Raw genomic sequence first — 27,263 nt, 5'->3', positions numbered from 1 at the left:
TTGGCATGTAAAAGTTCTATACAAATTTTAAAAATTTTATTTGCAGGTACTAACCTCTTCAAAAGCTCACTCTGTATTTACACTAATTCTGTTAACAAGTTTATCTCAAATTAAAGCATATTTAAAACAATCATGATTGCATTAACTTTTCTGCTTTAAATTATTACCCAATTAGTGCTTTATTCACATTTTAAAAACTTGTACAATTTATTACAAATATAAAACAGTGCAGTTTTTCATACATTATCCCAACTCTGAGACAAACACTTAAAAGACATGGAAAAAGGTTTTGATTTCTATAAACATAACATTTGCATTACTCATACCCCTTTCTTCACTGTCCTCCCATAACCCCAATTTAAAAAGATCAAACATACAACATACTGTAGGTTTATTTTTATTCAAAAAGTTACTGTCTCAAGACATAAATACAAATCAGAAAACAGTACAATTAGGACAATAGAATGTGGAGGACAACAGGTTAAGGTAAATATATAAAACATTTTTAGCTGGTTGAAAACAAAGCTGTAAGAACTGCTTTCACAAAGAAACACTCCTTCAAGAGTAAGAAAAATCAACTTAAGTTTAAAATCATATATACAGTCCTCTCAGCAGTTCTATTAAATGCAGTGGTGTGGAAAACAATATAGGCAGTACTTTTAGACATGAGAGTATTTATTTATGTAAAATGAGTTAGGCAGATCTAGTTTTCATTTTGTTGTTACCCCATGACCTAGTAAAATAATTATATTTTATCATGATCCTTTAGATAATCTATGGTTTTTGGCTACCACAGCCGAATGTTTAATTTCTGAGTCTAAAAACAGGAAGCCTTTTTGTATTCACCCATTTGGGGAGATTCTTGTATTGCAAGCGTATTAAGGCATGGAATGATTAAAATAATATACCTCAAGAACTGAGAGACAACTGACAAAAAATATACATATGTAATATAAGTTAATATTTCCTTTAAAATGATGTCTAGCTGCCTAAGCCTTGCAAAATGAGTCAATGTCAAAATGGCATAGATCCACTTTCTGTTTTAGACCAAATTTAATTTATTTGTGAATGGACACAAAAATGAAATTTAAAGCTTAGCTTTCAAAGAATATTATGGGTTGTTTATGAGTTTCTATTATCCAATCTAATTTACATATAGAGGAAATGTACTGTAACCTGTTAGAAGTATCTTTAACCTGAAGACTGCTTGCAAAGACAGATAGATAAAACAATATAAAATACAAATTTAAAAATCATTTTTAAAGCATGAATTCTCATGCTCTTCTATTTTTAAACATTGTTAAACTTTCAATATATTTCTGAAACCTCATAATTTTAAGTTGGAATTTAAAAGTAAGAAAAAACTAAACAAACTGCGCAATTATAAAATCAGCACCAATTTATATATATATATAATTTTATTTAAAATTTAGATCCCTATTCCCACACTCTAATAAGCTGTATAATTTTTGTTTAGAATTTTTCTGCAAACATACTACAATAAGCTTCTTTTATTTGGAGACAAAATACAGTGGCACTACTGGAAGGAATTTCACAACATTACATTTTTCTTAAAGGACAAGCAAACTTTCAGGGTTGGTAATGGGCAAGCAAGAGTGAAATCTGTTACGTTCTGGTAGCTTACAGCTTATGGACCTTTCTGAGAATGCTAACATGAAGCTTTTGGAATAAAAAGTGTGTTTTAGATTAAAAAGCTGTTAAAATTCTGCTTTATGTATTTTTTCCATGATTAATTGATACAAACCTTCTGTTGCTGATGTTTGCATTTAATTGAAAATACTGACAAACTTTTCTGGTTCATTCTACACTGTGAGAAAACCAATCCATCTACTATTACAGCTCATGGACATGAACAGCAATCCAGCAGAGCTCATGATTATTTAGTATAGCCAGCAAATGTATAGAGAGGGGCTCAAATCTGTACCAAACACCTCTCACACTGTTAAGATTAAAACTCAGAGGGAATACTTCTTATGATCCAGAAATAAACTGATAGCACATAAATAAAATATTGGAATTTTTTCCCAACAAAAAGTGTAGCTTATCCTCAAATTGTTTACTTGTCCTTTACATTTCTTTTTTTCTTTCAGGCAAACAAAACTGCCCCTTCAATGCACTTGATCTTGAAAGCATGTCATTCTCCTTAGAGAAAAATCTGTTCAGAATTTCACTGTATCTACCACAATTTTGTATTGAAAAACTTCCTCTTCCACTTAGAAAATGACTTCACCACTGATTTATTTGCTGCTCTGGTATTAAAACATTGACACCCCAAGAACCTAAAAAAAAAGTTAGAAATGGTGTCAATTTGTAGTCTAATACACATTTAACAAATAACAAAGCAATTAGTATATAATTTAAGATTAAGACACTTCAAGATATGTTAAGGCATTATTAAGTTTATTTTTCTTCCAAACCAGATTAACCACGCTTCTGATTTAGATAATAATATGAAAAGGGCTCCTCATTCCTTAGAAATATTTTTCTCACACTTGAAATTAACTAGATCTAGTAGGAATAGTCTGTGTTTTAATTATTTTAGGTAATAATTGCAGAATAATTTTTAGTTAGGTGCCTAACTCAGATTTCTTTGACATTCTATTGGCTCTAACCTGAAATCAAATGTGTTATTATCAGTGACTAAACCTGGGACAAAACATTTCAGATACTGGCTGCTGCTGTGTCTGTGATCACAGAAACCACAGGCCATCCCACATCAGCCAACCAGGACACAAATTTAACATTTCCTAGGAAATGTATTCACTCTGTCAGGAAAACAGTGAAAAATCAATCATCAGGTAAAATCAAGCAACTGTACTTCAGGAGATTGTGTAACTAGGGAAAGAAAAAGCCTCCTGAAACAAAGTGTCACTTTCCACTTCCCATGTGAGAACAAGCCATACAGCTTTCTATGCCAATGGAAGTATGTACGACCAATGATGTGCCAAAAAACCCCCAGAAAATCCAGATTTTGTGACTGTCCTAGCTTTTGTAAGACTTTATAAAATCAGCAAGAGCCAAAACAGATCAAATATTCCTGAGCCATATTTATCTGTTTACAAATCAGTTTTTACTGTTCTTTGAATTATATTCACTTTGGGTGCTTCCTACAACAGAGCACACAGACAGAACTGCCTCTGGTGCCAGCAATAACTGGGCACATCGACTAGAAGTCTAGTCATAAACCATGTGCATCTGAATAAATTAAACAGCTCTATTATGTCTACACCTATTAAAAACAAGTGCAACAACTCCGAGAATAAGGGACCTCTGAAATAAATTACATGAATAAAGCGAATGACCTTTATTCTGAGAATTGTTTGCATTTGTGCCATGTTTTTTACGCTGAGCGCTGCCTGTCAGGGGGAGCCCTGGTTCCGTGCGCTCGGCCCGCCCCGCCGGGGCTCCGCGCCGGCCCCGCCCGGCGCTCCCCGCGCTGCCGGCGGCTGCCCCCGCGTGGCCGCTCCGCGCACCGCGGCCGCTCCGCGCACCGCGGCTGCCCCCGCGCGGCCGCTCCGCGCACGGCGGCCGCTCCGCGCACGGCGGCGGCTCCGCGCACCGCGGCTGCCCCCGCGCGGCCGCTCCGCGCACCGCGGCGGCTCCGCGCACGGCGGCGGCTCCGCGCACGGCGGCGGCTCCGCGCACCGCGGCCGCTCCGCGCACCGCGGCCGCTCCGCGCACCGCGGCCGCTCCGCGCACCGCGGCCGCTCCGCGCACCGCGGCCGCGGCACAGCGGGGCCGCGGAGCCGGCCGGGGCTAGCGGGGAAGGCTACAGGGGGTCTCAAAGCCATTACATGCGACCTGGAGAAGGCCACGGCTTCAGCACTGTCCGACTAAAAAGTGACTGGTACTTCACAGATAGTCCAGCAAAAATTGAGAAGAGGAGGGGAAAAACTATTGTAAAACAGAATGTCAGAGAACAGGCGAGATATTTTCTTGGTGTTAATTCAGGAAAAGAACACACAACAGCCAGACGCACAACCTAACTGATTCATTATTACTAAAGCAAAGCCCTACTGGTACAAAATATATGGTTTTGCATTTAAAACAGTATTTAGGACTTCTTTCTGCCATAAACAAGAAGAGGTTCACGCTGCAACAATACTGTAAAAAAATACATAACCATCTTCCAAATTCCACCAAGCTGTCCAAGATTCCCAGGAAGCCTTGTTGTACTGTCCTCTGCTGGCTTGCTGCAGCTTGTTATTTCCAGTGTAATTTTGTACCAGCTACCCAAGGTCAAAAATGGCTGCATACTTTACAAGTGGTTCAAGACAGAAGGAATCCCTCATGCAGATTTTTAAAAGAGAATAGAGACTGCAGATTTATCAAGTCGGATAAAAGGGCAACTGCAAGCAGAAACTACAGACTTCGGATGTTTTGGACCTAAAACTTTATATGGAAAGAAAAAATACCTCTCATCTCTATAAACAGATATCTGTATTATCTCTTATTTTCTCTATTATCTTACTTATGCACAAAAGTAAATATGCCAATTAAAAAAGAAAAACCCACAAAATGCAAACCATCTAATGCTGACATTTGGTAATGACATCAGAGTCACTGAACTAAGCTCAGCACAACAGGAAACTTGCTTTTAATACTGTTTATGCACATTTCTTTATTTTTCTAATGCTACTTGCTTATCAGCCTCTGCTAGTCTTTTCCATAACAAATGGTGTTTTCTGCTCAGAATCATAGGCTTTTAATTTTTACATACTATATATACATATTAAGAACAAAAACCCCATAAACTTGCAAGGAACACTGACTATCCTAGAATGTATGGAGCTGAATTACTGCACCAGTCTGTCAAAATAAGCTAACAATGACAACCTGAAGATTGCATTCTTTCCATTTAAAATCTGAAGTAAGAGTATGGCAACCTTAAGACTGATTTACATTACTTTCCCCTTAAATAAGTTAACCTACCGATTCATCCATGATTGAAGCGGGGTCAAAGAAATCTGGTTTTAGTTCCGTTCGTTCCCTCCTGTTCTTTGACGGTGGCTTTAGAAAGCAAACAAACAAACATGTTAAGTGTAATTTCACCAGAAAAACAAAGGTTTTACACTGTAGTCAGTGAAGCTGAACTCTCAAGGGGTAAGAATTCACAAGGGATAAATGTTATTTGTTACAATAGGAAGTGTTCTTGCTTTTTGTATAACAATTGGACCAGATGGCTCTTGTACACAGACAACAGCACAGCTCTTTAACAATGCAGAAAGCAACCAGAATGATTTTTGTTTTATTAGAAGGAAAATTTAATTCAAATATCTTACTTTAAAAGCAGAAATACAAAGCCCAAGAACACTAAAAGAGAAGTAAATTTCTTACTAGGTCTATGTCCATGGTGTCAAAATCCATGCCTTCATTAAGATCTTCAATCCGCCCTTCTGATGACATCATCACATCTTCAACAATTGGCTCTTCATCATCTTCCATTAGACTTGTGCCACGTCGACTGAAATGAAAAGCAATACTGTTTAGCACTAAATCAAGTCAACTTCGATCTATTTAAAACATTAATGCTCAGTAAGGGACTCCCAACAATCCAATTACATAAAACAGAAATGAAGTAATGAAATGAATGCATAACTACTACTAAAGAAAGCTGGTATTTAACCAGAAGATACTAAGAGAGTGTTGGAGAATGCCTAACAAAGGTCAGTTTAGACAACCATGGTACATTGCTAAATGGATATTCTGAGAGGGTGTGAGACCTGGCAAGCAGATCTACTCCACATCTAATTTATGCTCAAGTGAGGAAGAACTTAAGTTTTGCTACTTAAAGAAAAATTGTTTCTGCCTTATGATAAAGCTGGGAAGAATGCCTTTGAAATAAAGTAGATGTGTAAAAACACTACAAATACTCCCACACAGTCCTTCATCCTCTTTCCTCATAAATTCTACATAAAACATAAGATCTTATGCAAAAACTACGGAGTCATTCTAATTATACTAATTGGTGCCACTATTTAAAAAAAAAGTCACCACTGAAACTATGTTACATGAAGTACTGGAAATAAAGCAATCAGAAGCAGGGGAAAAATGTAAAGCTCCTTAATACATACGTCCATGGTTTTTGTTTGCAACGTGTACTTTTTTACTGTAGAACTCTCCTTACTGTCCTTAAGAATGCAGAGAACTTTTAAACTTAGAAGATGTATCCCTCTTCAAAGAAACAGGTGTTACTACTGCACTACTGCATTTATAAGCCCTCCCCGACCCACTGAAGGAGCATTTCACTCCACTCACATGGCGTGTTGCAAGTTGCTTCTCAGCTTGACGTAGTTCATCGCTGCCCTCTCCTGTTGTTGTCGCGCGGCTTCTTCCTGTTGCCTTTGAGCCAACATCCACGTTACTTGCGTGCTTAAAAAGACCATTATTCTATTTTAAACATGTACTGGTTTGTGTGTGGACACTAACACAAAGCAGACCTACTCGTGTACGTACTTGTAGTCGAGCGGCGGTTGGTGGTGCTCGGGCTGCATAGGATAGACACCCATGTAGTTCTCGTCGGGTCGCAATCTCTTGGGCTCCCTCATTATCGTGGAAGTGAGCTGAGGTGTCTGCATCATGACTGGTGTGTGCATTGACTGCTCCCTGTTCAGCCACATACTGTCACTACTGCTGCTTTCTTCAGCTGAAAGCAAACGCAGGAAGAACATCTGTGAAGTTTCTCTTCAAGCTAGTCTAAAAGTGAATGCTAAAATACAAATTAAATGCATGATACAGAGAATCAATGGCTTAACTTTCTGTCACAAAGTTGTACATGTGCCTCAAAGAGCCTGCATTTATAATCACTGGCTGGAGCATTTCTATACTTTTCTATTGCATGACTCAACACTGTATAGTGCCCTTATTTCCTTTTGTGAATCAAATGAATATTTTTCCCACTAAGACACACACATGATCAGAAGTTAGCTGTTCTGAAAAAACACATAAAGGCATACCCATATAGTCACACAAAAAATATGGAACAATATGTGCAGTTTATATGAATATCTATTCTAGTAAATTTTAAGATGAGAGAAGTTCTACCTTCAGGTACTTTCCGCTTGCCTGTTGCTGGCTTTGTCTTCTTATTTCTTACTGTAGATCCTCGACTACTGATTCCACTAATCACTGACATGGTATCGTCATCCCCACCGGCTAATAAGGAGTTTCGGTAGGACATGAGAGGAAGCCACACATCTTCTCTTCGTAGAGACATCTGAAAGGTCATGAACTTCTCCAAGTAAACATACCTTCAAGTGAAACAAGAAATACAGAGATGCAAAAAATCTGTAACAAAATGTTACCATGTCAAGATAAGTAACTACAGAAATTATTAGCCTACGTTTCCAATCTAGTTAACACCAAGGCCTGACAACAGCAAATCCAGAACACAATTTCTGTTTATCCACCATAAAATGAAAAATAACAACAATAAATACAATTTACCTTCTGTGAGTATACTTGACTAAATTAGTGTAAACTTACCTTGATGTTCCAAAGATTGCACTTTAGATGAATGCACAATACACAAATATTTATTCTGATGCACTTCTTTTGTGGTTATCATTACAAATAATACAAATTAAGAAAATACTTACACTGTTCTTTTGTCTTGTCTGAGAAGTTTTGAGGAGAATTCACTGAGAATATCGAGAAATGCCAAATTTAATGGTGGGTGACTCTCACCTTGTGGATTAGGCTCCTTAAAAGCAAATTCTATGCCATCCCTAAGAACAAATAAAAAATTACATCAGAAAAACAATAAACAGAAGTTCAAAGCACTATGAATTACCAAAATCAAAACCCTTTCCTTTATGCCAAGAAAGCAATAATTTGATGTTTCTGTATTCTAGCAAAAATGTGAACACTAGTTATTACTTGAATCTGGACACACTTTCTGTCATGGTATTTCAACCTTGCATTGTGGGTTTTCTGCATGAGGCCGACAGGCCCGCCACTGACAATGAAGTGGATCCGTTCTTATTGTTATGGACTAGACATTAGAAAGGATTTTTCATTATAGCATTAACACTCTTATCATTTACACTTATACAATGATGCTGGAGAACACCAACAATATTAAACATTTAGATTTACTCAGAGACAAAACTGCAGTCATCTTCTAATTAATATATGGGCTTTATCATCTCTAGGGCTGATGCACTTAGTATTAACTAATTTTCAAAGACAAAGAAGATTATTTTATGTTAGTCAAGAAGTGTTTACAAAAATGGAAGTAATACAAAGCACACAATTACTTGTGTAACATAGCAATAGCTTCTCTTGTTTTCAACTGATCCAATCCAAATGTTAAAGCAAAACGTCGAGCAAGCTCCTTTATACCACTGAATGTTGGTGATGATCTGTCAAAATTATAACCATTTTCTTGAATCATTTCATTGAAGAGCTGCATGGAATAAAAAGGGAAATTTTCATGTATTAAAAGATTATGCTAAACTTTGGACCAATACACAGATACGTTTCAGTTTAGAAGTATGTTTCACAGCTTTTTCCCCCCCCACTCCGACTCTGACAACATCAAGTGACAAACATGGACCTTTTGGACAGTGAAGAGTCTGCACCTCAGAGATAAACTCTGAAATGCACTGTCCAAGCACTCAAACTGCAAACATACTGGAAGACAGATTTCAGTGCTTCACTAAATCAGGTGTTCTAATGTTGAGAATACAAAAAATTAGTAGGATTCCCTAATTACATACACTATCAGGGAAGAAATAAATGGGGTGATCCTCACTTGGTCTTTACTATAATACACTGTCAAACTACTAGTTCCCGATTCTTTTTTTTTCTTCTCAAAATACAGGTAATAAAGAAGAAACTCTTAAAATGGAAATGCGTTCGGGATATTGCCAAAGACACCAGAAATTCTGTAACCAATTATGATATTTTTAAGTACTCAGCAGTAGTTGTCAAAGCCAAATACTCTGAACTTTACAGTCTTTTCTTTGATTAATCCTTTTCTCATCCTACTGAATTCAACTATAATTCACTTCAATAATAAATTTTTCTATTTTTTTAATTTTGTCTAACACACACGTCACTCTTTTGTATCAAAAAATGAAACAAAGAATATATAGTTACATATTTTACACTGCAATTCCACCAGCTACTTAAGAGTTATGCTGCTATCAAAAGGAAAGGCCTCATCCCCCTTTGGTTTGGCAATATCCATATGATAAACCAGTCCTTATTTTAGTAAGGACTATTTCCATTTGGCCTCCACCAGGCTCAATATCCAGATCTATATTCACTATGTAGCTTTATAACCTTTAGTCAAAAACCAGGGATAGAGAAAATATATTTGGGTAGATTTTCCTTTCATGGGTAGCTGTGATCTGTGCTGGATTACAGTGTTTTGGAGATATATGTGTCTACTGTTCTAAGCCTGTGAATAAAATCCATGCAAATGGTTTATGTCAGCAGATGAATCAAATACTAACTTTAACTGAATTCATCAGGTTTCCACACAAACAAACTTTACTGAAGACAACATTAAAGTATGTTTTATTGTTGAATGTGTGAAGTCTCTACTAAGCATAAAGAAATTACTAAAGCTTCAAATTAAATCTCAGTATAGTTTAAAAAACCCAAAACCAAAACAACACCCCCAAAAGCAAAACAAAACAAAACCCCCACAAAAAAACCCCAACCCCTACCACACAGGCAGGAAGTATTAATCTGTTCACAAACAAGTAAACTGGCCATTTCACAACGTATCAGAATACTTAAAGCTATTGTTTTAGAGTTATGAAGGTTTCACAGAGATATGCTCATTTTGTATTTATTGACCTCTCCTACATTTTTTGTGGTACAATATTTGGTAAGTATAGGAAGACTTCTGGCAGTTTTTCCCATAGTTGCAGAAAATGTATTTCAGTTTAGACCTATTTATCCCTATTGCTCATAAAAATTTCATCATCAATATCTCAAACTAGTTACTAAACAACAGGACATCATCTATAGTATTGAATTTCATGCATAAAAATATTATAAACTCTTACCTGCTGCAAGCTAAGAATAAGTGTTTTAGCACACTGGATTTTGTCTATCTGCCTTGTTTTACTCATCGTTTCTTTAATAATATCACCATAGTCATTGTAATACTAGGAAAAACAAACAAAAAAAAGTTGAACTGTCAGTGTTAGTTGAAAACATTGCAACTACTGAATTCTTCTGAAAACAAAATCTAGGATATGCTCTTTTAGAAAGAAAAATCAAACATTATCTAAAGGGAAAAAATCCCAATATGTTCATGATTACACAAAAATTACACCCTAAACCACCTCCAGAATAATAATTGAAAAAAAAAAAAAATAAATGCAAAAAGAATAAATCCACTTTTCATTCTTGCAGTGAGTATTACTTTAGAGGCAGAATGACCTATTTATCTTCAAGGCCATGACATATTTGTTAATGACACGTGTTCACCCCTTCAGGGTACAAGATTAGACTCTTATCTTTTTACTAACTCCTATGACTCTGGTGGGGAGTTTTATTTTCTTTGCTGAAAGAATGCACTTACAGACAGCATCACAGGCATAATTTGTCCAACAAAGACAGCTGTCTGTTCAGTTTTTTAAGTATTTCAGGTTTAAGAAAGACACAATTAGTTATTTGGAGAATCAAAATATATGTAGGGCACTCAAGACAGATAAAAGCAGGCTGCTGAAATTTTAAGTTTTTAGGGTAATCACCAAGGAGCAAAGCTTTATCATGTTCACAAAATGAGAACTCATATTAATGTGCGGCTGTGAATCCCATGAGCCAGGAGAGGTTTTTATATTTAAGTAAGATTGGAACAGATACAAAGATAATGGGGAGAGGGGACTCAAATTTTACTTCTCTTCTACGAAGTTTAAACTTCAATTATTGAATGAGACTAGACATCATGGGGTTGATCTTCGAAAGAACATTCTCAAAAGGCCTACTAAACTAGTAAATGAATCAAAAATACACCATCAATCAGAGTAAGAAAATAAAACTAGTAAAAACAACACTAAATGAGTTTCCCCCCTGGTCCCCACCACCCACACAGCACTGGAACTGTAAAACTCATCTCCATGATTTTTCTCTCTACATACAAAAAAGGGCCTACACCTCTGGAGTTTTGAATTCTTCACATTTTGAACCGGTTATCTTGTAAGGTAAAAAAACAAGAAATAGTTAAAAATCCCACAACTACTGTATTCTAGTAGTTTTATGAAGTACACTACTAAGCTTCAAATTTACCTTCATATATTGCTTGAAAATGTCGGCGGCTGTGTTCATTTCCACCACAGTATATACAATGAGCTTACAGAAAGCTGCAAGCAGGTTTCTTCTTTTGTGTAATGCTTCAATTTTGCTGGCTTCATCATCCTGCTGTCCATCTAGAAAGAGTTCAAAACAGGAAAATTGTCAGGTTTAAAGACTCCATGTTTAAACATTTATATATAAAACTAACATGGGCTAGTGGTCATGATTCAGAAAATCAGATCTCAGTTCTGATGGCAATGCACTTCACTGTCCACTGATATATCTGTTACCCTGATACAGTGATAAATATTTCAGCCTATTAAACCAAACCTTTATTGTAATTATCCTCCATGTTCCCAGTACAGAAAATCCTTTAATCAGCTACTGACATTTAAAAGACACACCTACTTCTGTGCACATGCACACCTCTCAATGACAAAACAAAATTAAAATGAAAAAAAAACAACAGGCAAACAAGAAACAACCCAACAAAATACCACCACCACCAGAATGCAGAAGGAAAGAGAAGAAAAAAAAAAAAACCCAACAGAAATGCAAAAGAAAACAAAGATATTAGTTAGGAAAAAAAAATATAAAGGAAATTTAAGTTTTGTACAAACCCGCACTATTATTATCATCATCCTGATCAATGAAGACATGATCTAAAATAAAACTGAGTAGTTCAGATTGCAAGGAAGAATCAGGAGTGTAAACAAGTGGTTCCAAGATGTCACGTCCTCCTGTCATAATCTGATGGCTGAAGATCATCAACACATCACACAGAATTGTGAAAGCCTGTTAAAAAGAAACCTTAATAAATACTTGCTTGGAAAGTGGATTTTGTTTAGATAATGTATTTGCACTTGACAAAATACTCAAGATCTCATTAGTGTACACAGGCCACTAAAGTCCTACATAACTACAAAGGCCAATGGAAGCCAAAATGTGCATAGCTTCACACAGCAGGTTCCTGTATTTAGATACCCAGTCTTGATAAAAATATTGCACACATGATGTCAAACTAAATATTAAAATATTGCAAGATTAAAACATGAGAAGCCTGAAACTCCCAAACTCTATGTGATGGATACTATATTAGTTCACTAGAGAACTTCGTGGACTCTGACCATTGTACAATCTCCTTTTTGGCTGACTTTTCTTAAAAATGTTTCAATCACATTTGTTTAGCATATAACAGCTGAGATTATTCAATCCCTTTAAATCCTATTGTCCAAAAATTCAAAAGTGCAGCCAACTTTTTCTTTTGCTGGCCAACCTGTACATCTGATATCAGAATTAAATGTCTGTATTCCACTGCCCCAGAAGGTTCAAATTCTTCAAACCAGCAGACCAAGGCAACAAGCTGCTTAGTGCTGCACCTTCTCTTTGGCTCTCATCTCCCAAGTACTTCCATGAACCAGTCTGCTATCTAATTCCTCCAAGTGATTACTACTAATTTCTGATCACAAAAAATACATGTGCTCCTCTGAAGTCCCTTGTGTCCTTTCATGAGATTAGAGAAGGGAAACAGAACCCACACCAAGTGGAACACTGTACCCTGTGTGACAGGTACCCTGTGCAACCAGGCAGCTCTAGATTCTAGAGCATCCACCAGAGTCTGCAAGTCATACAGCCTCAGAGAGACCTACTCAGAGCTCCAGTAATATTTGTTACTAGCACCTTCACACCCTAAACCTTGTGACTATTACACTAGATAGTTCTTTGACATAGAACATGCCTATTAAGCTCCAGGAATACTCTTATTTTAGCAAGAGTTTGAAAACCTGCAATTGTGCAACTCAGTGGGCCAGATTTTACAAATTAACCAGGTTATTATTATCTTCAGCAGCAAAAAGGCTCCTGGCTTTCTATGTCTTTAATTAAACAGTCTACCTAGAAGATAATCTGGTCCTTCGCCTGTAGAGACATACTTCATTTTCTTTCATTTTAGCATTTTAAAGATTGTTAAAGGCATTTACTTAGAATTAATTCTGCTATTGGTAACCTGCGCTTTTCACTGGAACCTCAAAATCCTATGAACTGTTTGCCCACATATTGAAGAGACTCAGCCCCTACAGTTCAATTTTTTTTAAAACTCTGTTATTCTCAGAACAAGTGTTTCCCAATGTCTCAATTATTTTTGAAACAGAAGCAAAAACTAAGGACGACCACTAAAACCTTCATGCCAATATTTTAAAAAAGTCAGGAGTTCTGTCTCCTGCCTGAACTGTCATGCATGACTTACTCAAGCTCAAGATCTCAATTTTTGATGTCTGAAACATTTAAGAACTTAGTTCCAGCTAAAACTCTTCCCCACAAAGGGCAACTGTATGAAGGACTAACTATAAAGCTGCTCACATTTTTTCCAAGCATGCATCATTGCTGAGGCTTCCAAGCATTTGCTACAGTATCTCTGAACAACACTATTACCAACAGAGCAGTGTGAGTGTTCCTAAAGATAACTCCCAAAAATTCCCATTTCCCAACAATAAACTCTCCTAGGTTACAGTGAGTATTTTGTACATGTATAAACATATACAAACTCATCTTTAGTAGTCTTTTTTTGCCTCCTGATTTTGAGATCCCCAAATTCTTGGGACTCTGAAAAACTGAGGAATACATTGTGTTATAAAGCAACACAGAGAAGGAAGAGAAAGGAAGCTGCACCTGCATCCATTCAAAGATAAAACCAAACAAAACCCTTTTAAATTGCCATCCTTAGCCAGTTTGAGACTATGAATCCACAGCTCCACAAGAGATATGGGTCATTAGCACATGGTAAGCAAAAGTTTTGAAATGGAACTCTCACTCAGCTTAAACCCAGAGGCTTCTACAGTGCACCTGCAGAGTCATTACTTAAAGTAACAAAAAAAAAAGCTCCTTTGCATAAAACGTTATGCTGCCTAAAATTACTCGAAAGATTCAAGTTAAAATTGATTCTGAAGTCATATGTACACAAGGAGGACAAGCATACAAGTACCATATGCACTGACACTCAAAGGGCACTCAGCCTGAACATTCAGGACATCATGTTCCCACAGAAGTGCCAAAAATATTAGTAAGAACTTTCCAGCTGCATTAAAAGTACAGTATTAGAAGATTCCAAGTAACAACAGCCACTAACCTGTTCCTTAACAGCAGTATTTACATTGGTCAGGTAGTGTTGACAGATTTGACAGAACACTCTCATCTGCTTCTTCAGACGTAGAAGATCCTCCTTTAAAGAGAATGATTTTATGTAACAGTTTTGCTTTATCAATTCTACAGTCCCATACATTGCATTCACTTTCACAGAACATTCCACCACAGACCTTAGTGGTAATATTCAAGTCCACTACATTAAGTACTCACTGTTACAAATAAAATTAGCAAGTAGCAATTTCCTTAATTTTGCCATTCTGTGTAGCACAGAAGAGATGACAGTTGGGATGAAAATAATGTTTTTTTTTTAAAAAGTGGTAACTAAAAAAACTGTTACAAAGAATCAGAAAATAGTCTCAATAAGGGACCACTTTTCCATTAGGTTCTTTTCATTCCTGTTGAAAGTATTACAAATTACATTTTGCTGCAAAACAGCTAGGTTAATCTTAATTTCTAAACTATCTTGTCAGTATTTAGCTCATCTTCTGCCATCAGGCTTGAGATAAAGCTTTAATCACAATTACAAAAACCTCAAGACTACTGTTTAGCCTTTAAGGAATAAGGTAAGAAAACGTTCAAATCCTTCACACACCTAAACACCTCTGAACAATCTGTGCAGCCACTTCTTATCAGGTATTTAGGGGTGGAAATGTTAAAAGCCATTAAAATACAAATGGGTAAACTAACCAGCCAGTGGTCAAGCTCATATTCCTCTATAACAACTTCAGACTATAATTACTCACTGGACTAAAGAAGTCTCAATAGATAGGGGAAAATTATTATTATCTGACACAGGTGTTCTCTGCTATAAGATCATTAGTACAAATTATACAGCATGATTTTCCATCCTGCATCTACCGGAAGCCCAAACTACCACATTCTAAAATTAAAAAAAAAAAAAAAATTAAAGGAAAAATGTGTGTATCCTCACATTAAAATGAGAGTATTGTAAAAATGGATTATTAATTACTCATACACTATTAATGTGATGAGTTCCCACTATTTTCTCCCTAGTAAATTGTGACAGTCATATACAACTTTTTTTTTTTGTATTAACTACAGCCATGACAATCAAAGTGTTTAAAAAACCTGAAGAATTTAATTGTCTCCACTCTGATATAAAGAAAGGTGTGTTAACAGAAACGCCAATAATGAAGTGCAACTCCAGCACAGAATGCCAGTAAAAAAGCACTCTAATTACAGGAACTGCAGAAAAAGTATGTTTGATTACAGGGATTACATTTTTTTAATTTTAGCTAGAGAAATCATTAAAATATTTCAGCACTTACAAACTCCATTCTAAACTAGTTAGGCCTTTGAAAAAAGCCTTTTTATATTTGGCAGTTCACACAGTGAACCACCTAATCAACATCTTCAAGCAATGCTGGATACAGGAAACCTTAATCCTTTCTCTAAGATTTTTCAAGAAGTAAAATTGGAAAAATGACATTTGCCAGAGCTTTGCCCTTCAAGATTACTATACATAGAACCAGAACTGGGCCTCTCATCATTCCCTGAAAAGATAGGAAATTTAACTTAATCTTTTCACATCTTTATTTAACAATAGATTTAAAAGACCGAGGAAGGGTAAAGTAGGATGGTGACATACTGAGCAATAAGAATAATATGATAGTACAAATTCTTAGATCTCACCAACTTGTCACTGATACTTCAAGCTTTCCAAACAAATCCAAACCCACTACCTGAGAGGAGTAAGACTGACTATTCTGTGTTTGGTAAGTTCCATTCTACCCCTTTGTGGCATTATTACTGTGGCTGATAGGTATCATGTTTATTTACTATTACTTTAAAATTCAGTCAAATTAAACATAATACTGACATTCAAATAATAAAAACAATTTAAGAAAGGACTAGGTTTGTAAAAGTAAAGAATGTGACTACTAAAACTATTAATTCAGAAGAACTTATTAAAAAAGCAGGATTAGGTAGGTATCAATATAAAGAAAATTCCTAGTTTTAATAATTTCATCACAATTCCCACTTGATGACACTGCAGCTATGTACAAATGTTTATTTACTAATACAGGTGGACCAGGGCATACCTTTGTGGAACTGCTTTCAGTAACTTTCGCTAGCTGCCAAAGGATTACATAATGAGTACACTGCAGTGCATGAATAACAATCTGAAATCAAAAGGAAAAAAAGCATTAGATGACAAAGACCAATAAAAGACAGCAACAAAAGCTATTTGTTGTTGTGCCTAAAGAACACACTAAACTACAGACCTGTTCTGGCATGTCTCCATTTTCAATGCCAGTTTTCAATAGCTTGTAGTTGCAGCCAAACAAGTCCCATCTTGATAGGTCATGAGCACTGGAAGCATTAGAAATGAAGCACAAAGTATTATTTAACTAATACTTTTTCTGCAGTTTGAGGTTAACAAGTACGAAAAGCTTAACTGGTCAAAAATAATTAACGGAGTAATTAATTAATTAGATTTTTTAAAATAGTGTGGAAAAAACCCAGCCACTGTAAACCTCCCCACCCAAACCAACACACACACAAAAAGTAATTTAAAAAACCCAAAACAATCCCATGAAGTGGCATTAAAAAGTAAGATGCATCATATTAAAAACAAACAACCCGCTCACCACAAACCCCAATACTGAATTAAAAACAACTCCCCTCACCACAAACCCTGACAGACGCATGCAAAAGCCAACTTACTTGTGAAAAGCAGTGATTCTCTTCAGTGTTGACAAGACTTGATATGCATCATCTTCATCAGGCTCCTCCCCCTATTTAATAATCATACAGTGAGATATCTCAAGCAGTGCAGTCTAAGTGAACTGGGGAACTTTGTAAAACCAAATACACACACCCCCAAACTGGGGGGCAGGAGAGGTATGGACCTGATGCTAAGTGATTTATCATGTCACACATGCTCTCAGAAGAGTTAGAGAGATAGGGCAGCCAGCAGTTCATACCTAGAGATGGAGTCAATGATGTTAAATGTCTTTTCCAACCTAGGCAATTCTAGGATTCTATAAAATAGCAGCTGAAGAAGAGAGAGGGGGAGGGGGTGGGGAGGAAGGAGAAGGGAGAAAAAGTCTAGGCTAGCAAAATACAATGTATAATGTAGGTGCTCCTATTTTCTCTGAAGAATCCAGCAGAGGCCACTGTCAGACAAAAGACACTGGACTAGATGGGCCACAGGTACTTCAGTCCCACTTTAATCACAGAAAAGTCTTTGACTGAGGTAAGGGAACTGTTTTGTTCTAATCTTCCCATAAATTCTGACAAACTCGCATTTAGTGAAAAAAAAGAGTAAAAATGGAAGGGTCAAAAAAGTATCTCTTTGTACATAAGATAAACTATCTGAGGTCAAGAAACTCCTCCTTAGTCTAGCAGAGATAATACAAGTTTTACTATTCTGTAGTTGCACAACCTATCAAAGAACTAAGGATTTCAACACTTCCACCAGAGTATTTGCCATTTTCTTTCAAGCCAACTTCTGACATCTCATTTCCTTGCTTTACCTCTCATTCTTTCTTTTCATCACAAAGGGAAACAAATGGGCACATTTCTTGTTTAGGATTTCTAGAATGGAGTTCTAGTTCAGAACAAAAAGCAAGAGAAAAAGGAGAGTTTGATAAACTACATGCATCTAAGAAATGTTAAGAATGAAGCTGTCAAAAAGACACTTCCCATGCTCCTCACACAGATGAAAAGGAGAAACAAATTTTGTCTGAATGTCAGAGATCCCACATAGTGAAGTTAAATATCAGAAGATTCTCACTTCTCAGATCAACACAGTGTGGGAACAAAGTTATTTTTGATCTACTAACTGCATCTGCTTGCATTCAGGAAGGGAGGGGGAGTGTTTTCTAGAGATTTTGATATTTAACAACAGCAACGTGCAACCACAGGCAAGACTAGCTATAGTAGTACATCTGAGGAGAATCCTTGGGGAATTACAATATTACAACTCTCAAAAATGAAAGCCTCAAAAGCTAAGAGTAAAAAGTTTATGTATTTAATTGTTTCTCTGAAACTTATCTAAAATTCCCATAGGATTCTTGTCAAAAGGAGACCAAAATTAAAGACTCACTAAAAAAACAGTCTGTTCACACTATCACAGCAGCGATACTGTTGTATTATTGCACTTGACTTAAGAGTTTTGAAAACCAGAGGGAAGCTCCCATCCCTAGCTCTGACTTGCAGAGAAAGACAGAAAAAATACTGAAAATATTTACAAGGGCAGGAAAAGGTGATCTTGCACATTAAAATACCTCTTGCAGGAAGTCCTCAAGAAGTCGATTAAACTTGTCTGCCAATTCATCAATTAACTGACTTCTTGCAATGTCAACCCTGTTAAAGATTGTGAATTCTTCATTACAGAGAGCATGGTAGGTTTTTGAACAGGCTTCCAAAACATCTATATCTGTGTGCTTCTCCACAATATCCCGAATTTGTCGCAGTAAGGCATCCAAATGCTACAAGGAAGAAGAGTCAAAGAAGAAAATATGCATTTTTATTTTCATATATATACATATATATATATACACACACATGCAAATATACACATATATTTTTTATAAATCTTTAAGATTTTTAAAAGATAAATTCTGTTTATTACTTTTGTAACTATGATACAGAACACAAACAACTTCTAGAAAATCAGCGAAGCTTCTGAGAAATAAAGTCTATTTATCAAAAATTAAGTTGGAGCTTGTCAAAGACCAAATCACAGAAGTGATTAAAAAAGTGATTTGCTATTATTGGTACGGTCTTATCTAACACTTGAATTTGCAATGACAACTGAACAACATAGAAGTATTTGCGTCCCACTCACAAACCTTTATGCATGTTTATGTGTGCCTTAAAAGCTGTATAACTGAAGTTTTAGTTTCCTAACACTCTATTGTCCACCAACTAAAGCCACCTTCAGCTCTTCTTATACTCCTCCCCCTCAACCTGAGATGCTCACTGCTGCTCAATCACTGCTGGCTGTGCTGCCAACTACACATTTCATCACTTTTTGGCTCTAATGATTTCCAGCTACCTCCTTTCACAATGCAATAGGACATCTGAGAAGGAGACAATAGAGATGAGAACAGCTTCAACTGCATCATCATAGCAGATAAAATGAGAGCAGTAACTACATCATTTGTGATCTGCTATCCTGCCTCTTTTTCATTCAGTAATGATGGAGGTTTTCTAGTTTCAGTGACAGAAAAAGAGAACTTATTGAGCTGCTTCTACAAGCTTTATCTGTCAGACAACTATCACAAACATGACTGTAACCCAGTAATAAAGGTTCTCAATTTCAGTTCATTTAACTGGAAAATGTTCTGTTAAAACTGGCCAGACAGGCCTTAGAAAACTCGTGTTTTCAGTATCTCTAAGAAGAGGACCCAGCCACAACTCTGAAATCAAAGTTGCACCATTAGTAAGGGTTACAATAAATAAAATCTCATTTACACAAAAAAACACTCCTAAAATGGTAATGAAAATTCCAATGATGAAGTCTAAATTCTGAGGCTTTTCCTTTTATCTTAATGTGTGGATGTTACCATACCTTTTCTAATCGCCCTGTTGTATAAATTTCCAAATCAAAGTACTGTGGCAACTGCAGTAAGTTGGTGACTTTTTCTGCATCTACAGAATACTGTAAAATTGGCAAGGAAAAAAGTTTAGTTAGAAGAAATCCTGGACAACATAACATAATTCATTTTAGAACAAGTAAATATAAATAAAGATTAGTAAGAAAAAATTAAAACTTGTGGCAAGCTGCATCATTAATTACAGAAATATACTTGTAAGCATTTCAACAAGCTTCCATCAGTGAGAAATGGAATTAAACCTACCTTTGCTAGCAACTGAGGAAGTGCCACCGCAAAAAGCTCAGTGATTTTTGTCCTGTCATCCAATTGGGTCTTCTTTTCCTTTGCTGTCAGCACCTAAAATATTGGTATTGTGAGAATTTTATAGCTAAAAGTTCTGGTGCAAAGTTTTATTATAATTAATGAAAATATTATTAGATACATGGAGCTCTAAAATCACTGTAACGTATCAATGTAAAGCAGGAAGAAAGTGTGTAATTAAAAAAAAGGGGGAAAAAACCAACATTTGGCATTCAAAAAATGCAATTCAAAGTCAGTCCTAACACTATTAAGATTATCTTAGAAACAGAAGTGATAACCTTTCCTGCAACAAAATACAAAATATCATTACTGGAATGACAACGTAAGAATGGGAATCCCTTCGGCTTAGAATTTTTAACAATATTTACTCAATTGATTTGTCAATCCTATGTTCATACAAGCTTTCAACCAGTTCTTAACTGGGTTTCTTACCAAAATATGCACCAGTTTTGAGAGAAGATTTCTTAATGTCTCCACAAAAGAGGCTGCCTAAACTCCATACAATCACAGAAGAGCCAACTGGTGGATTGCCCTTCTTTCAAAAGACTATGTGGTGTATTTTCCTTTCCCTCATTTTGCTCTTTCATACTGAAAAGTTTTAGCTTTTCCCAATCATTGATTCTAGTCTTCCCTTCAAACTAATACTGTTTTCAGAATAAATTTTTATTATCTTTAGTAATACAAACAAATTCAATAGTTTGAACAGTACTAAGCACGTGCCCAAGTCCAGAAAAAGCAAACTAGCCAAGGTAGTCAGACGTGGACACCAAAGCTAAATCTCCCATCTCAGTCCCTTCAGCAGCAACAGCCTACAGTCTCTTCCTTCTTCCCACAGTGGCCCCACAGAGCCATTCCCACATCTCTAGATGAGTAGGTTTTTTGCTTCCTACCCTTTTCCCCGTTCCTCTTCCCACAGGAGGATGACATTCAGCCGCCTGCCGAATTGTACAAAGCATGATTTCTATCAGGGCGCTTTCCTGTCTGTCTGTTAAAGCTGAAATTTAAGAAAGAGATGTTAACACACAACTTACTTTTCATTTTCCACAAGGATTAAGATATGTTGGGGTTGTTGTTTGGGTTTTGGGTTTTTTTGCTTTTTTGTTTAAGGCAAGAAGACAGACATGTAGACCAACAGCTCATTTCCAGAGATGAAGGTGACAGAGGGGATAGAGAAAGTAAGTACCTTATAAAATGAAAACAGAAAATACTGAAAAACTGAGGGAATAGCACTGGATAGGTCACAGGACAGGATGGAACAAACACTAAGTTTTATAATTATATTACTTCCTTTCTATTTTTCAGAGGTCCATTTACTAGGACCTATGAATTACAGAACTATACCAGGGGTTTTGTTTGGGTCTACTCTCATCAAAGAAGTAATGATATTTTTTCATATGGTAGTTGTAACAATAAATTAACCAGTTTCACAAGCAAGTTAGTTTCTCTATGTCAAAAGTGCAGCCTGAACTTGTGGAATGCCAAAGCAACACTGCAGGCTAATTCCTTCTCTTTTCTTCTAACCATTGCTCTTGTGTAACACTTCCATACCAGGTGGTGATCTCTTTCTACACTTCCTCAAGTTTCATAAATGGTATTAGTGACTTCTTATAGTCATGGAAACACAGAAAATATATGTAAACATATTTTTTCCTTATTTCAAGCCTAACAAAAACTGCACAGCAATATAAACAAAGATCTACAAAAATCTTACGTTCTTCTCCATTGAGAGGCTCCTCCAGCAGAAGACTGTTCATACATTCCCAGTCCTTCAAGAGATCTGTTGCACAGTCCCACATGCTGTCCACAAGATAAGCAGCATGTTCGTGCAACTAAAATAAGAACAGATTAAGTATTTTATCAGTAGCTAATCAGAAGATTATTAAAGAACTATAATACAGAGTATTTTTTGCACTTGGCTCCTGCCCAGGGAAAAAATACAAAGCAAGTTTTGCAAGCTCTCTGGTTAAACAGAAGATTTTCTTCCACAATTAACTTAAAAAGATTAATCCAGACCAACAGCTACAGGGAGTAGTGCTACAAGATCTGTCAGAACTTGGGGGATAGGTGGGATGGGATTGTGGGGTTTCTTTTGCCTTTTTTTCTCTCCTCTTTTAAATCAAATCACAATTTCTCTACACAACAATACAAAACAGTATTTGGACCCCAAGATTGCTCAAACAACAGAAAACCAGGACAGATTCATGGTTATTAACCAATCAGTGGGGAAAAGAAAAACAACAACAAAATAACTGACAAAAATTAGAACCACAACAACAAAAAACCGCACACACCACAAAAACAAGGACATCCCTGAAACCCAACTTACTTCACTTTCCAAGAAGAAAAACACTAATGTCTTCACAAGATTAGCATTTGGACTTTGTCTTCCCCTCCTTTTCAGTATTCCATCATCTTCAGCATCTCTGCGGCTGAAAAGCCTAAAAGAAAAATTATTTCTTGACAAGTTTCTTCTTCATTACATTCACCACAGTCAATTCACATCAAGATATTGGGTTTTTACACACTAAATACCTTGTTGCTTCACTCCATATTTTACTTTGAAAGGCAGTAATTTGGGACAAGTATCATTTGAACAATTTCATATATGCATTTTATATATGCTGAATTGATATGCCACTGACTGTTTCCAGTGGGATGTATGATTATAACAAAAAGCTTTACAGACATCAGTGATAATTGCAGGTGCTTGAGGTCTATGCTCCTCCTCAGCGAGTGATATTTTCTAAACCTCCCTACAGGAGACTTCAAAGCAGCTGAGAAATACTGGATGGAGGTCTGAAAAGTATTAACTAGAAACTCTTATTTACTTCTCCTACACACCTGACATTCTGGATTTTTAGTGGATTTTTTAAATGAAAAATATTTTATGAAATGGTCATATGGGACAATGGGGAGGAGGCGGGCACAGGGGAGGAACTACAAATGGGAAAACACTCATGATGTAAGCCCAAGTTTTAGGCCCCAAACTACATAAGCATTTTAAGGCATTTCACAGGAAGAATGGGAAAGAAGACATAGGAACATTTTTATTATATTCCCCGAAGCTACAAGCTTTCAGAGTGCAGCCTTCCAAACTTCTGTTTCCCATTCAGAAAACTAGAGCAGTTGAGAAAATACAGAAATGTTACATTGTCTCTTCTTTCTTAATCACTTTGATTAATCTTTCTTAATCACTTTCTTAATCACTTTGATTAATCTTTTCCTTTTCCTGATTACATCTAGTAAGAATCATCGTATTAATGCCCACAAATGCACAAATATCTACAGGATCAAGAAGTTAACTGTAATTTATCCATCTTACTTTTTATAAAGAAATTCCCCTGCGGCAACTGCTACTGGCCGATGAGCTGAATAAACCAGGTGGTAGACATTTTCACAGTCTTCTGCAGTCAGAACTTCTTCACTACTCCTAGGGGTAGGGATGGGAAGAAGGAAAGAAAGAAATAAAGAAAGAAAGAAAGAAAAAACCAAAAAGCCTGAGTCAACAAAGTATGAACTCTAATGAGGGAGATGGAAATGAATGAGAACCTAAACCTTTTCCTTCAATTTATCATCCTAAAACTCCAGATTCTTAGTTCTAAAGTCTTCCTGAAGAAAATAAACTGATGAAGTATGAAGTATTGCTACAAGGTTATGCTCAAGAGTTGAACTACTGTGTAATGTTCAATATACTCTGTGTTCTTAATTTCAAACATTCTATGATAGTTTTTAACTGTGAGGCTGAATTCAAAGTTCCTAGCCCTTACCCCTACTGAACTGTGGGAGATAAGCAGTAACACTGTTCTAGACATATTACTTTTGGAATTCCATTTTGTTTGGGTGTAAGATGCATAGACATTTCTATAGCCTGCAGATTATCTGAAGTGTCATGCTGCTGGCTTCACCCACAAGGATGAGAAACACTTAAGTTTTGGTATTTTTTGTATGTTAGGTAAAGAAATATACGTGTACTTACTGTAAAACAAGAGTGAGTAATTTTATTGCTTGGACTGCAACATCATATTCTTTGTCAAGAGTCATAGACACAATTCTATCCTAAGAACACAAGAAAAATATTTTTGAAGAGGAAAGAAGTGTAATGCAACTTTAAAAAAAATCATATATACTCAAAGTAAGAAGTAACACTAACCTTGAACCGACTGGTGAAGAGTTCCAATTTGGAATTAAGCTCCTTATTATAGTAAAGCCCTTGCAAAGCAGTTAGGCATTTGAGTCTTACTTCTCCTTGCTAAAATAAAATTAAGAACTGAATTAAAAGTCAAGTATAGGATACAGATCTGACCTTCATGTCATACAAGTCAAGTTTCTTTTAAAGTCAGAATTAATTCAAAACCAAAGATGAAATGCTGTCACAATACACTACCAATAATCATGTTAACAACCTAAGAATATAACCTTGTTTCTAACATGGCAGTGAAGCAACAAAAACAAACAAACCCCCCCCCCCCCCCCCCCCCGCCAAGGTCTTACTGCAGTAACCATCTCCATAAATCAAAATACACCTATTTCATTCTTTCTAAACACTCAAGATACTTCTATCATTGATGACCATCCCTTGTTCAGTCAAAATTACTAAGTAGATAAAAAGATAAATACTCCTCTTGAAATACAAGATCTGTTTCAGCAGAGAACATGCTCTAAGGTACAGATGAACTCACCCCACTGCCAGAGGTTATTGGGTTTTTACACCAAGCCCATGAACAGCACAGCAAAATTGAGCATCCCTCATTTCTTTCATTTAAAATTCAACAGCTTGAAGTTTCTGATCCAAGAACCGAGGCAATGAGCTGGCTCAATAATGAGTCAGGGAGTGTTTGTAAACTAGACTGACCCCTTCAAGCAGAGAAATCTCTACACGGTAGTTGGTAAGTAACAGCTTGAGGCACTAAGCAGCACAAAAGGGGGCTTTTCCCATACTTTTTACAGCTAGATGAGAATGCTGTAAATATATATATGTATGTATGTATGTATATATATATTTTTATATTTCTATAAATATAAATGACCATTTGCCTATAAATGTTTCTTTAAAAAATATATACGTACGCTCTACGAACATTCAAGTCTGAGTGATAAGGAAAGCAGTAACCAATTCAAACAGTTAAGAGATCCAAACCTAGTCTGGAAAGATGAGTAATCAAAACCAAGGAGTTCTGCTTCTTGGTTCTGCTCCTTTTGCTCAGTGCAGTTTACCTTGTCATGCATAGTCCACCCCACATATTTTAAGTAGCTGTCATTGAGGAAGGCGTCACTGTACATTTTCATCCATATTCCAATCTCCTCAATGCAGATGGCTCTTATTTCAGCAATTGCATCTCTGTGGAGGGAAGTGGGGCAGCAAGTTCAAACAGACGAATAATTAGAAATAAATAATCTGCCCCCAGCTTGCAGAATAAAGTAATGATGCTATACATCTCTTACTGAGAGAAACTTACCGGTATCTATGCACAAAAACACCTTTAAATATTGCATTCATCATGTTTTCTATTTCATCCTGATTTTCTTGAAGCTGAAAGAACATAGAGAGTACAAAAACAGTGAGCAGCACTTTTACAGTCAGATCAGATGGTGCTGATGCTAGACAAATTGTGACCATTAAATCCTTTCACAGATTCAGAAATATTCACAGATCTGTTTCACAGTACAATATTCTATTATTTAAGTAATTGTACCTACCACAGCATACAAATTTTAGTAATTCTGACCACTGGAAAACTGGGTTTCTGAAAGGTCCTTCTTCATTAATTTTTAAGAAAACCTGTTTTAATTTTCTAGTAACATTATTGCTTTTTTACCTATCTATGTATTACTCACACTAGGACTGGCCCTGCACACACATCTAACAAAACTACATTGAACGGGTTAAGAGATCAGTCTTGAACTGCAAGACCTTTTGGAGATGATCAGAAGACAAACTTTAGTTTGCCTGAACTGTCAGGGGAAAAAACCCTGTAACAGGTAACAGCATGAACACTGAAGAGCAAAGGTGAAATGTTTCCCTTGATTGTGAAGAAGTTATTCCTGATGTCTAAAAAACAAAAACCTAAAAGAAAACAAACACCATCACCCAAAAAAGACCAAAAAACCAAACCACCAATTGCCCCAACAGTAAAAACTGAAACCTGATTGAATTTGGGTTTTTAACAAGACAACATTGTCAGCAATGAATCAGCAAGTCTCTTTTACACAAAAGAAAGAGAACAGAAGTAAACTGCATTTTCAACTTTGATAGTGCTTTCTGTACATGAAAAAAGCCTTATCTAAAGCCTTTAAATACATTTTCTGCTGAGATCATTATTGACATTACAAGAGCAGTATTTTGCTTCAAGATCATTGAGATCTTCTCTAGAAGCCAAAATCTGTCAATGTGTGGCAATTTTTCTTGCATTTTTGAGCTCAATGTAGCAAACTCATCAAGAAATACAACAAAAATGTATCTATTACTGATTGCAGTCTTGTTAACTTCATTGCAATACTACTATTTTTAAGACTCTACATTTACTTCTTTTTACAGAAAAACCAGACAGTAAGAAGCACCTTGCAAGGTTTTTTCAAGCATTAAACATGAACAATCTGAAGAGCTAGAGAGATGGGTAACCAGCAAAACCAATTACAGAACAAGATTAATTATTAGTGGCCATTTATGAACACTTAAATTTATGAATACTTAGTTGCACTAACCTCCTTTCTCTTCTGTAGTAAGAGTTCCAGCCTATCATTAGCTCTTTTCCCAATTATTTTATTTCTTTCTGCTTCATACTGCCGCTGTGTGTTGTCCATGTTAATACTTAGATTTAATGCCACATTCACTAAAGCAGTCATCAGTTTCATGGCTACAAAAATAAGTGAAAAGAATAAGGTTTATTTAAAAGGTTACTTGATCTAAGAAAACTCAGAAGAACAATATTGACACCTCCTCTGGTCAACTGTTTCTGT

The 27,263-nt window shown here is 36.2% G+C and overlaps 1 protein-coding gene across 6 annotated transcripts in view; it reads right to left on the bottom strand.

The window, feature by feature from the left end:
• Positions 1 to 381: 381 nt before the first annotated feature.
• STAG2 (STAG2 cohesin complex component) overlaps positions 382 to 27,263 on the bottom strand; it is a 73,886-nt gene continuing 47,004 nt past the window's right edge. For 4 of the 6 annotated variants that reach the window (XM_077786528.1, XM_077786529.1, XM_077786530.1 and 1 more), the window contains exons 8-34: positions 27,009 to 27,160; positions 25,763 to 25,836; positions 25,521 to 25,644; positions 24,457 to 24,555; positions 24,283 to 24,362; positions 23,629 to 23,736; positions 22,633 to 22,744; positions 22,018 to 22,135; positions 21,197 to 21,300; positions 20,250 to 20,342; positions 19,961 to 20,050; positions 18,672 to 18,875; positions 17,107 to 17,177; positions 16,665 to 16,752; positions 16,482 to 16,562; positions 14,402 to 14,494; positions 11,898 to 12,072; positions 11,272 to 11,411; positions 10,044 to 10,145; positions 8,280 to 8,428; positions 7,620 to 7,748; positions 7,066 to 7,271; positions 6,478 to 6,667; positions 6,280 to 6,393; positions 5,359 to 5,485; positions 4,954 to 5,031; positions 382 to 2,300 (exon numbers count right to left, since the gene is read on the bottom strand). In XM_077786528.1, the coding sequence (XP_077642654.1) occupies positions 2,277 to 2,300; positions 4,954 to 5,031; positions 5,359 to 5,485; positions 6,280 to 6,393; positions 6,478 to 6,667; positions 7,066 to 7,271; positions 7,620 to 7,748; positions 8,280 to 8,428; positions 10,044 to 10,145; positions 11,272 to 11,411; positions 11,898 to 12,072; positions 14,402 to 14,494; positions 16,482 to 16,562; positions 16,665 to 16,752; positions 17,107 to 17,177; positions 18,672 to 18,875; positions 19,961 to 20,050; positions 20,250 to 20,342; positions 21,197 to 21,300; positions 22,018 to 22,135; positions 22,633 to 22,744; positions 23,629 to 23,736; positions 24,283 to 24,362; positions 24,457 to 24,555; positions 25,521 to 25,644; positions 25,763 to 25,836; positions 27,009 to 27,160 (3,125 nt within the window). In that variant the 3' untranslated portion in view covers positions 382 to 2,276. Of the gene's footprint in view, positions 2,301 to 4,170; positions 4,414 to 4,953; positions 5,032 to 5,358; positions 5,486 to 6,279; positions 6,394 to 6,477; positions 6,668 to 7,065; positions 7,272 to 7,619; positions 7,749 to 8,279; positions 8,429 to 10,043; positions 10,146 to 11,271; positions 11,412 to 11,897; positions 12,073 to 14,401; positions 14,495 to 16,481; positions 16,563 to 16,664; positions 16,753 to 17,106; positions 17,178 to 18,671; positions 18,876 to 19,960; positions 20,051 to 20,249; positions 20,343 to 21,196; positions 21,301 to 22,017; positions 22,136 to 22,632; positions 22,745 to 23,628; positions 23,737 to 24,282; positions 24,363 to 24,456; positions 24,556 to 25,520; positions 25,645 to 25,762; positions 25,837 to 27,008; positions 27,161 to 27,263 lie in introns of those variants that run through there. The other 2 variants (XM_077786533.1, XM_077786532.1) reach the window with 2 other exon arrangements.

Source organism: Lonchura striata, chromosome 14 (genome assembly GCF_046129695.1).
Source record: "Lonchura striata isolate bLonStr1 chromosome 14, bLonStr1.mat, whole genome shotgun sequence".
Classification (NCBI taxonomy): Eukaryota; Metazoa; Chordata; class Aves; order Passeriformes; family Estrildidae; genus Lonchura; species Lonchura striata.
This window is presented reverse-complemented; position numbering and strand designations above follow the sequence as displayed.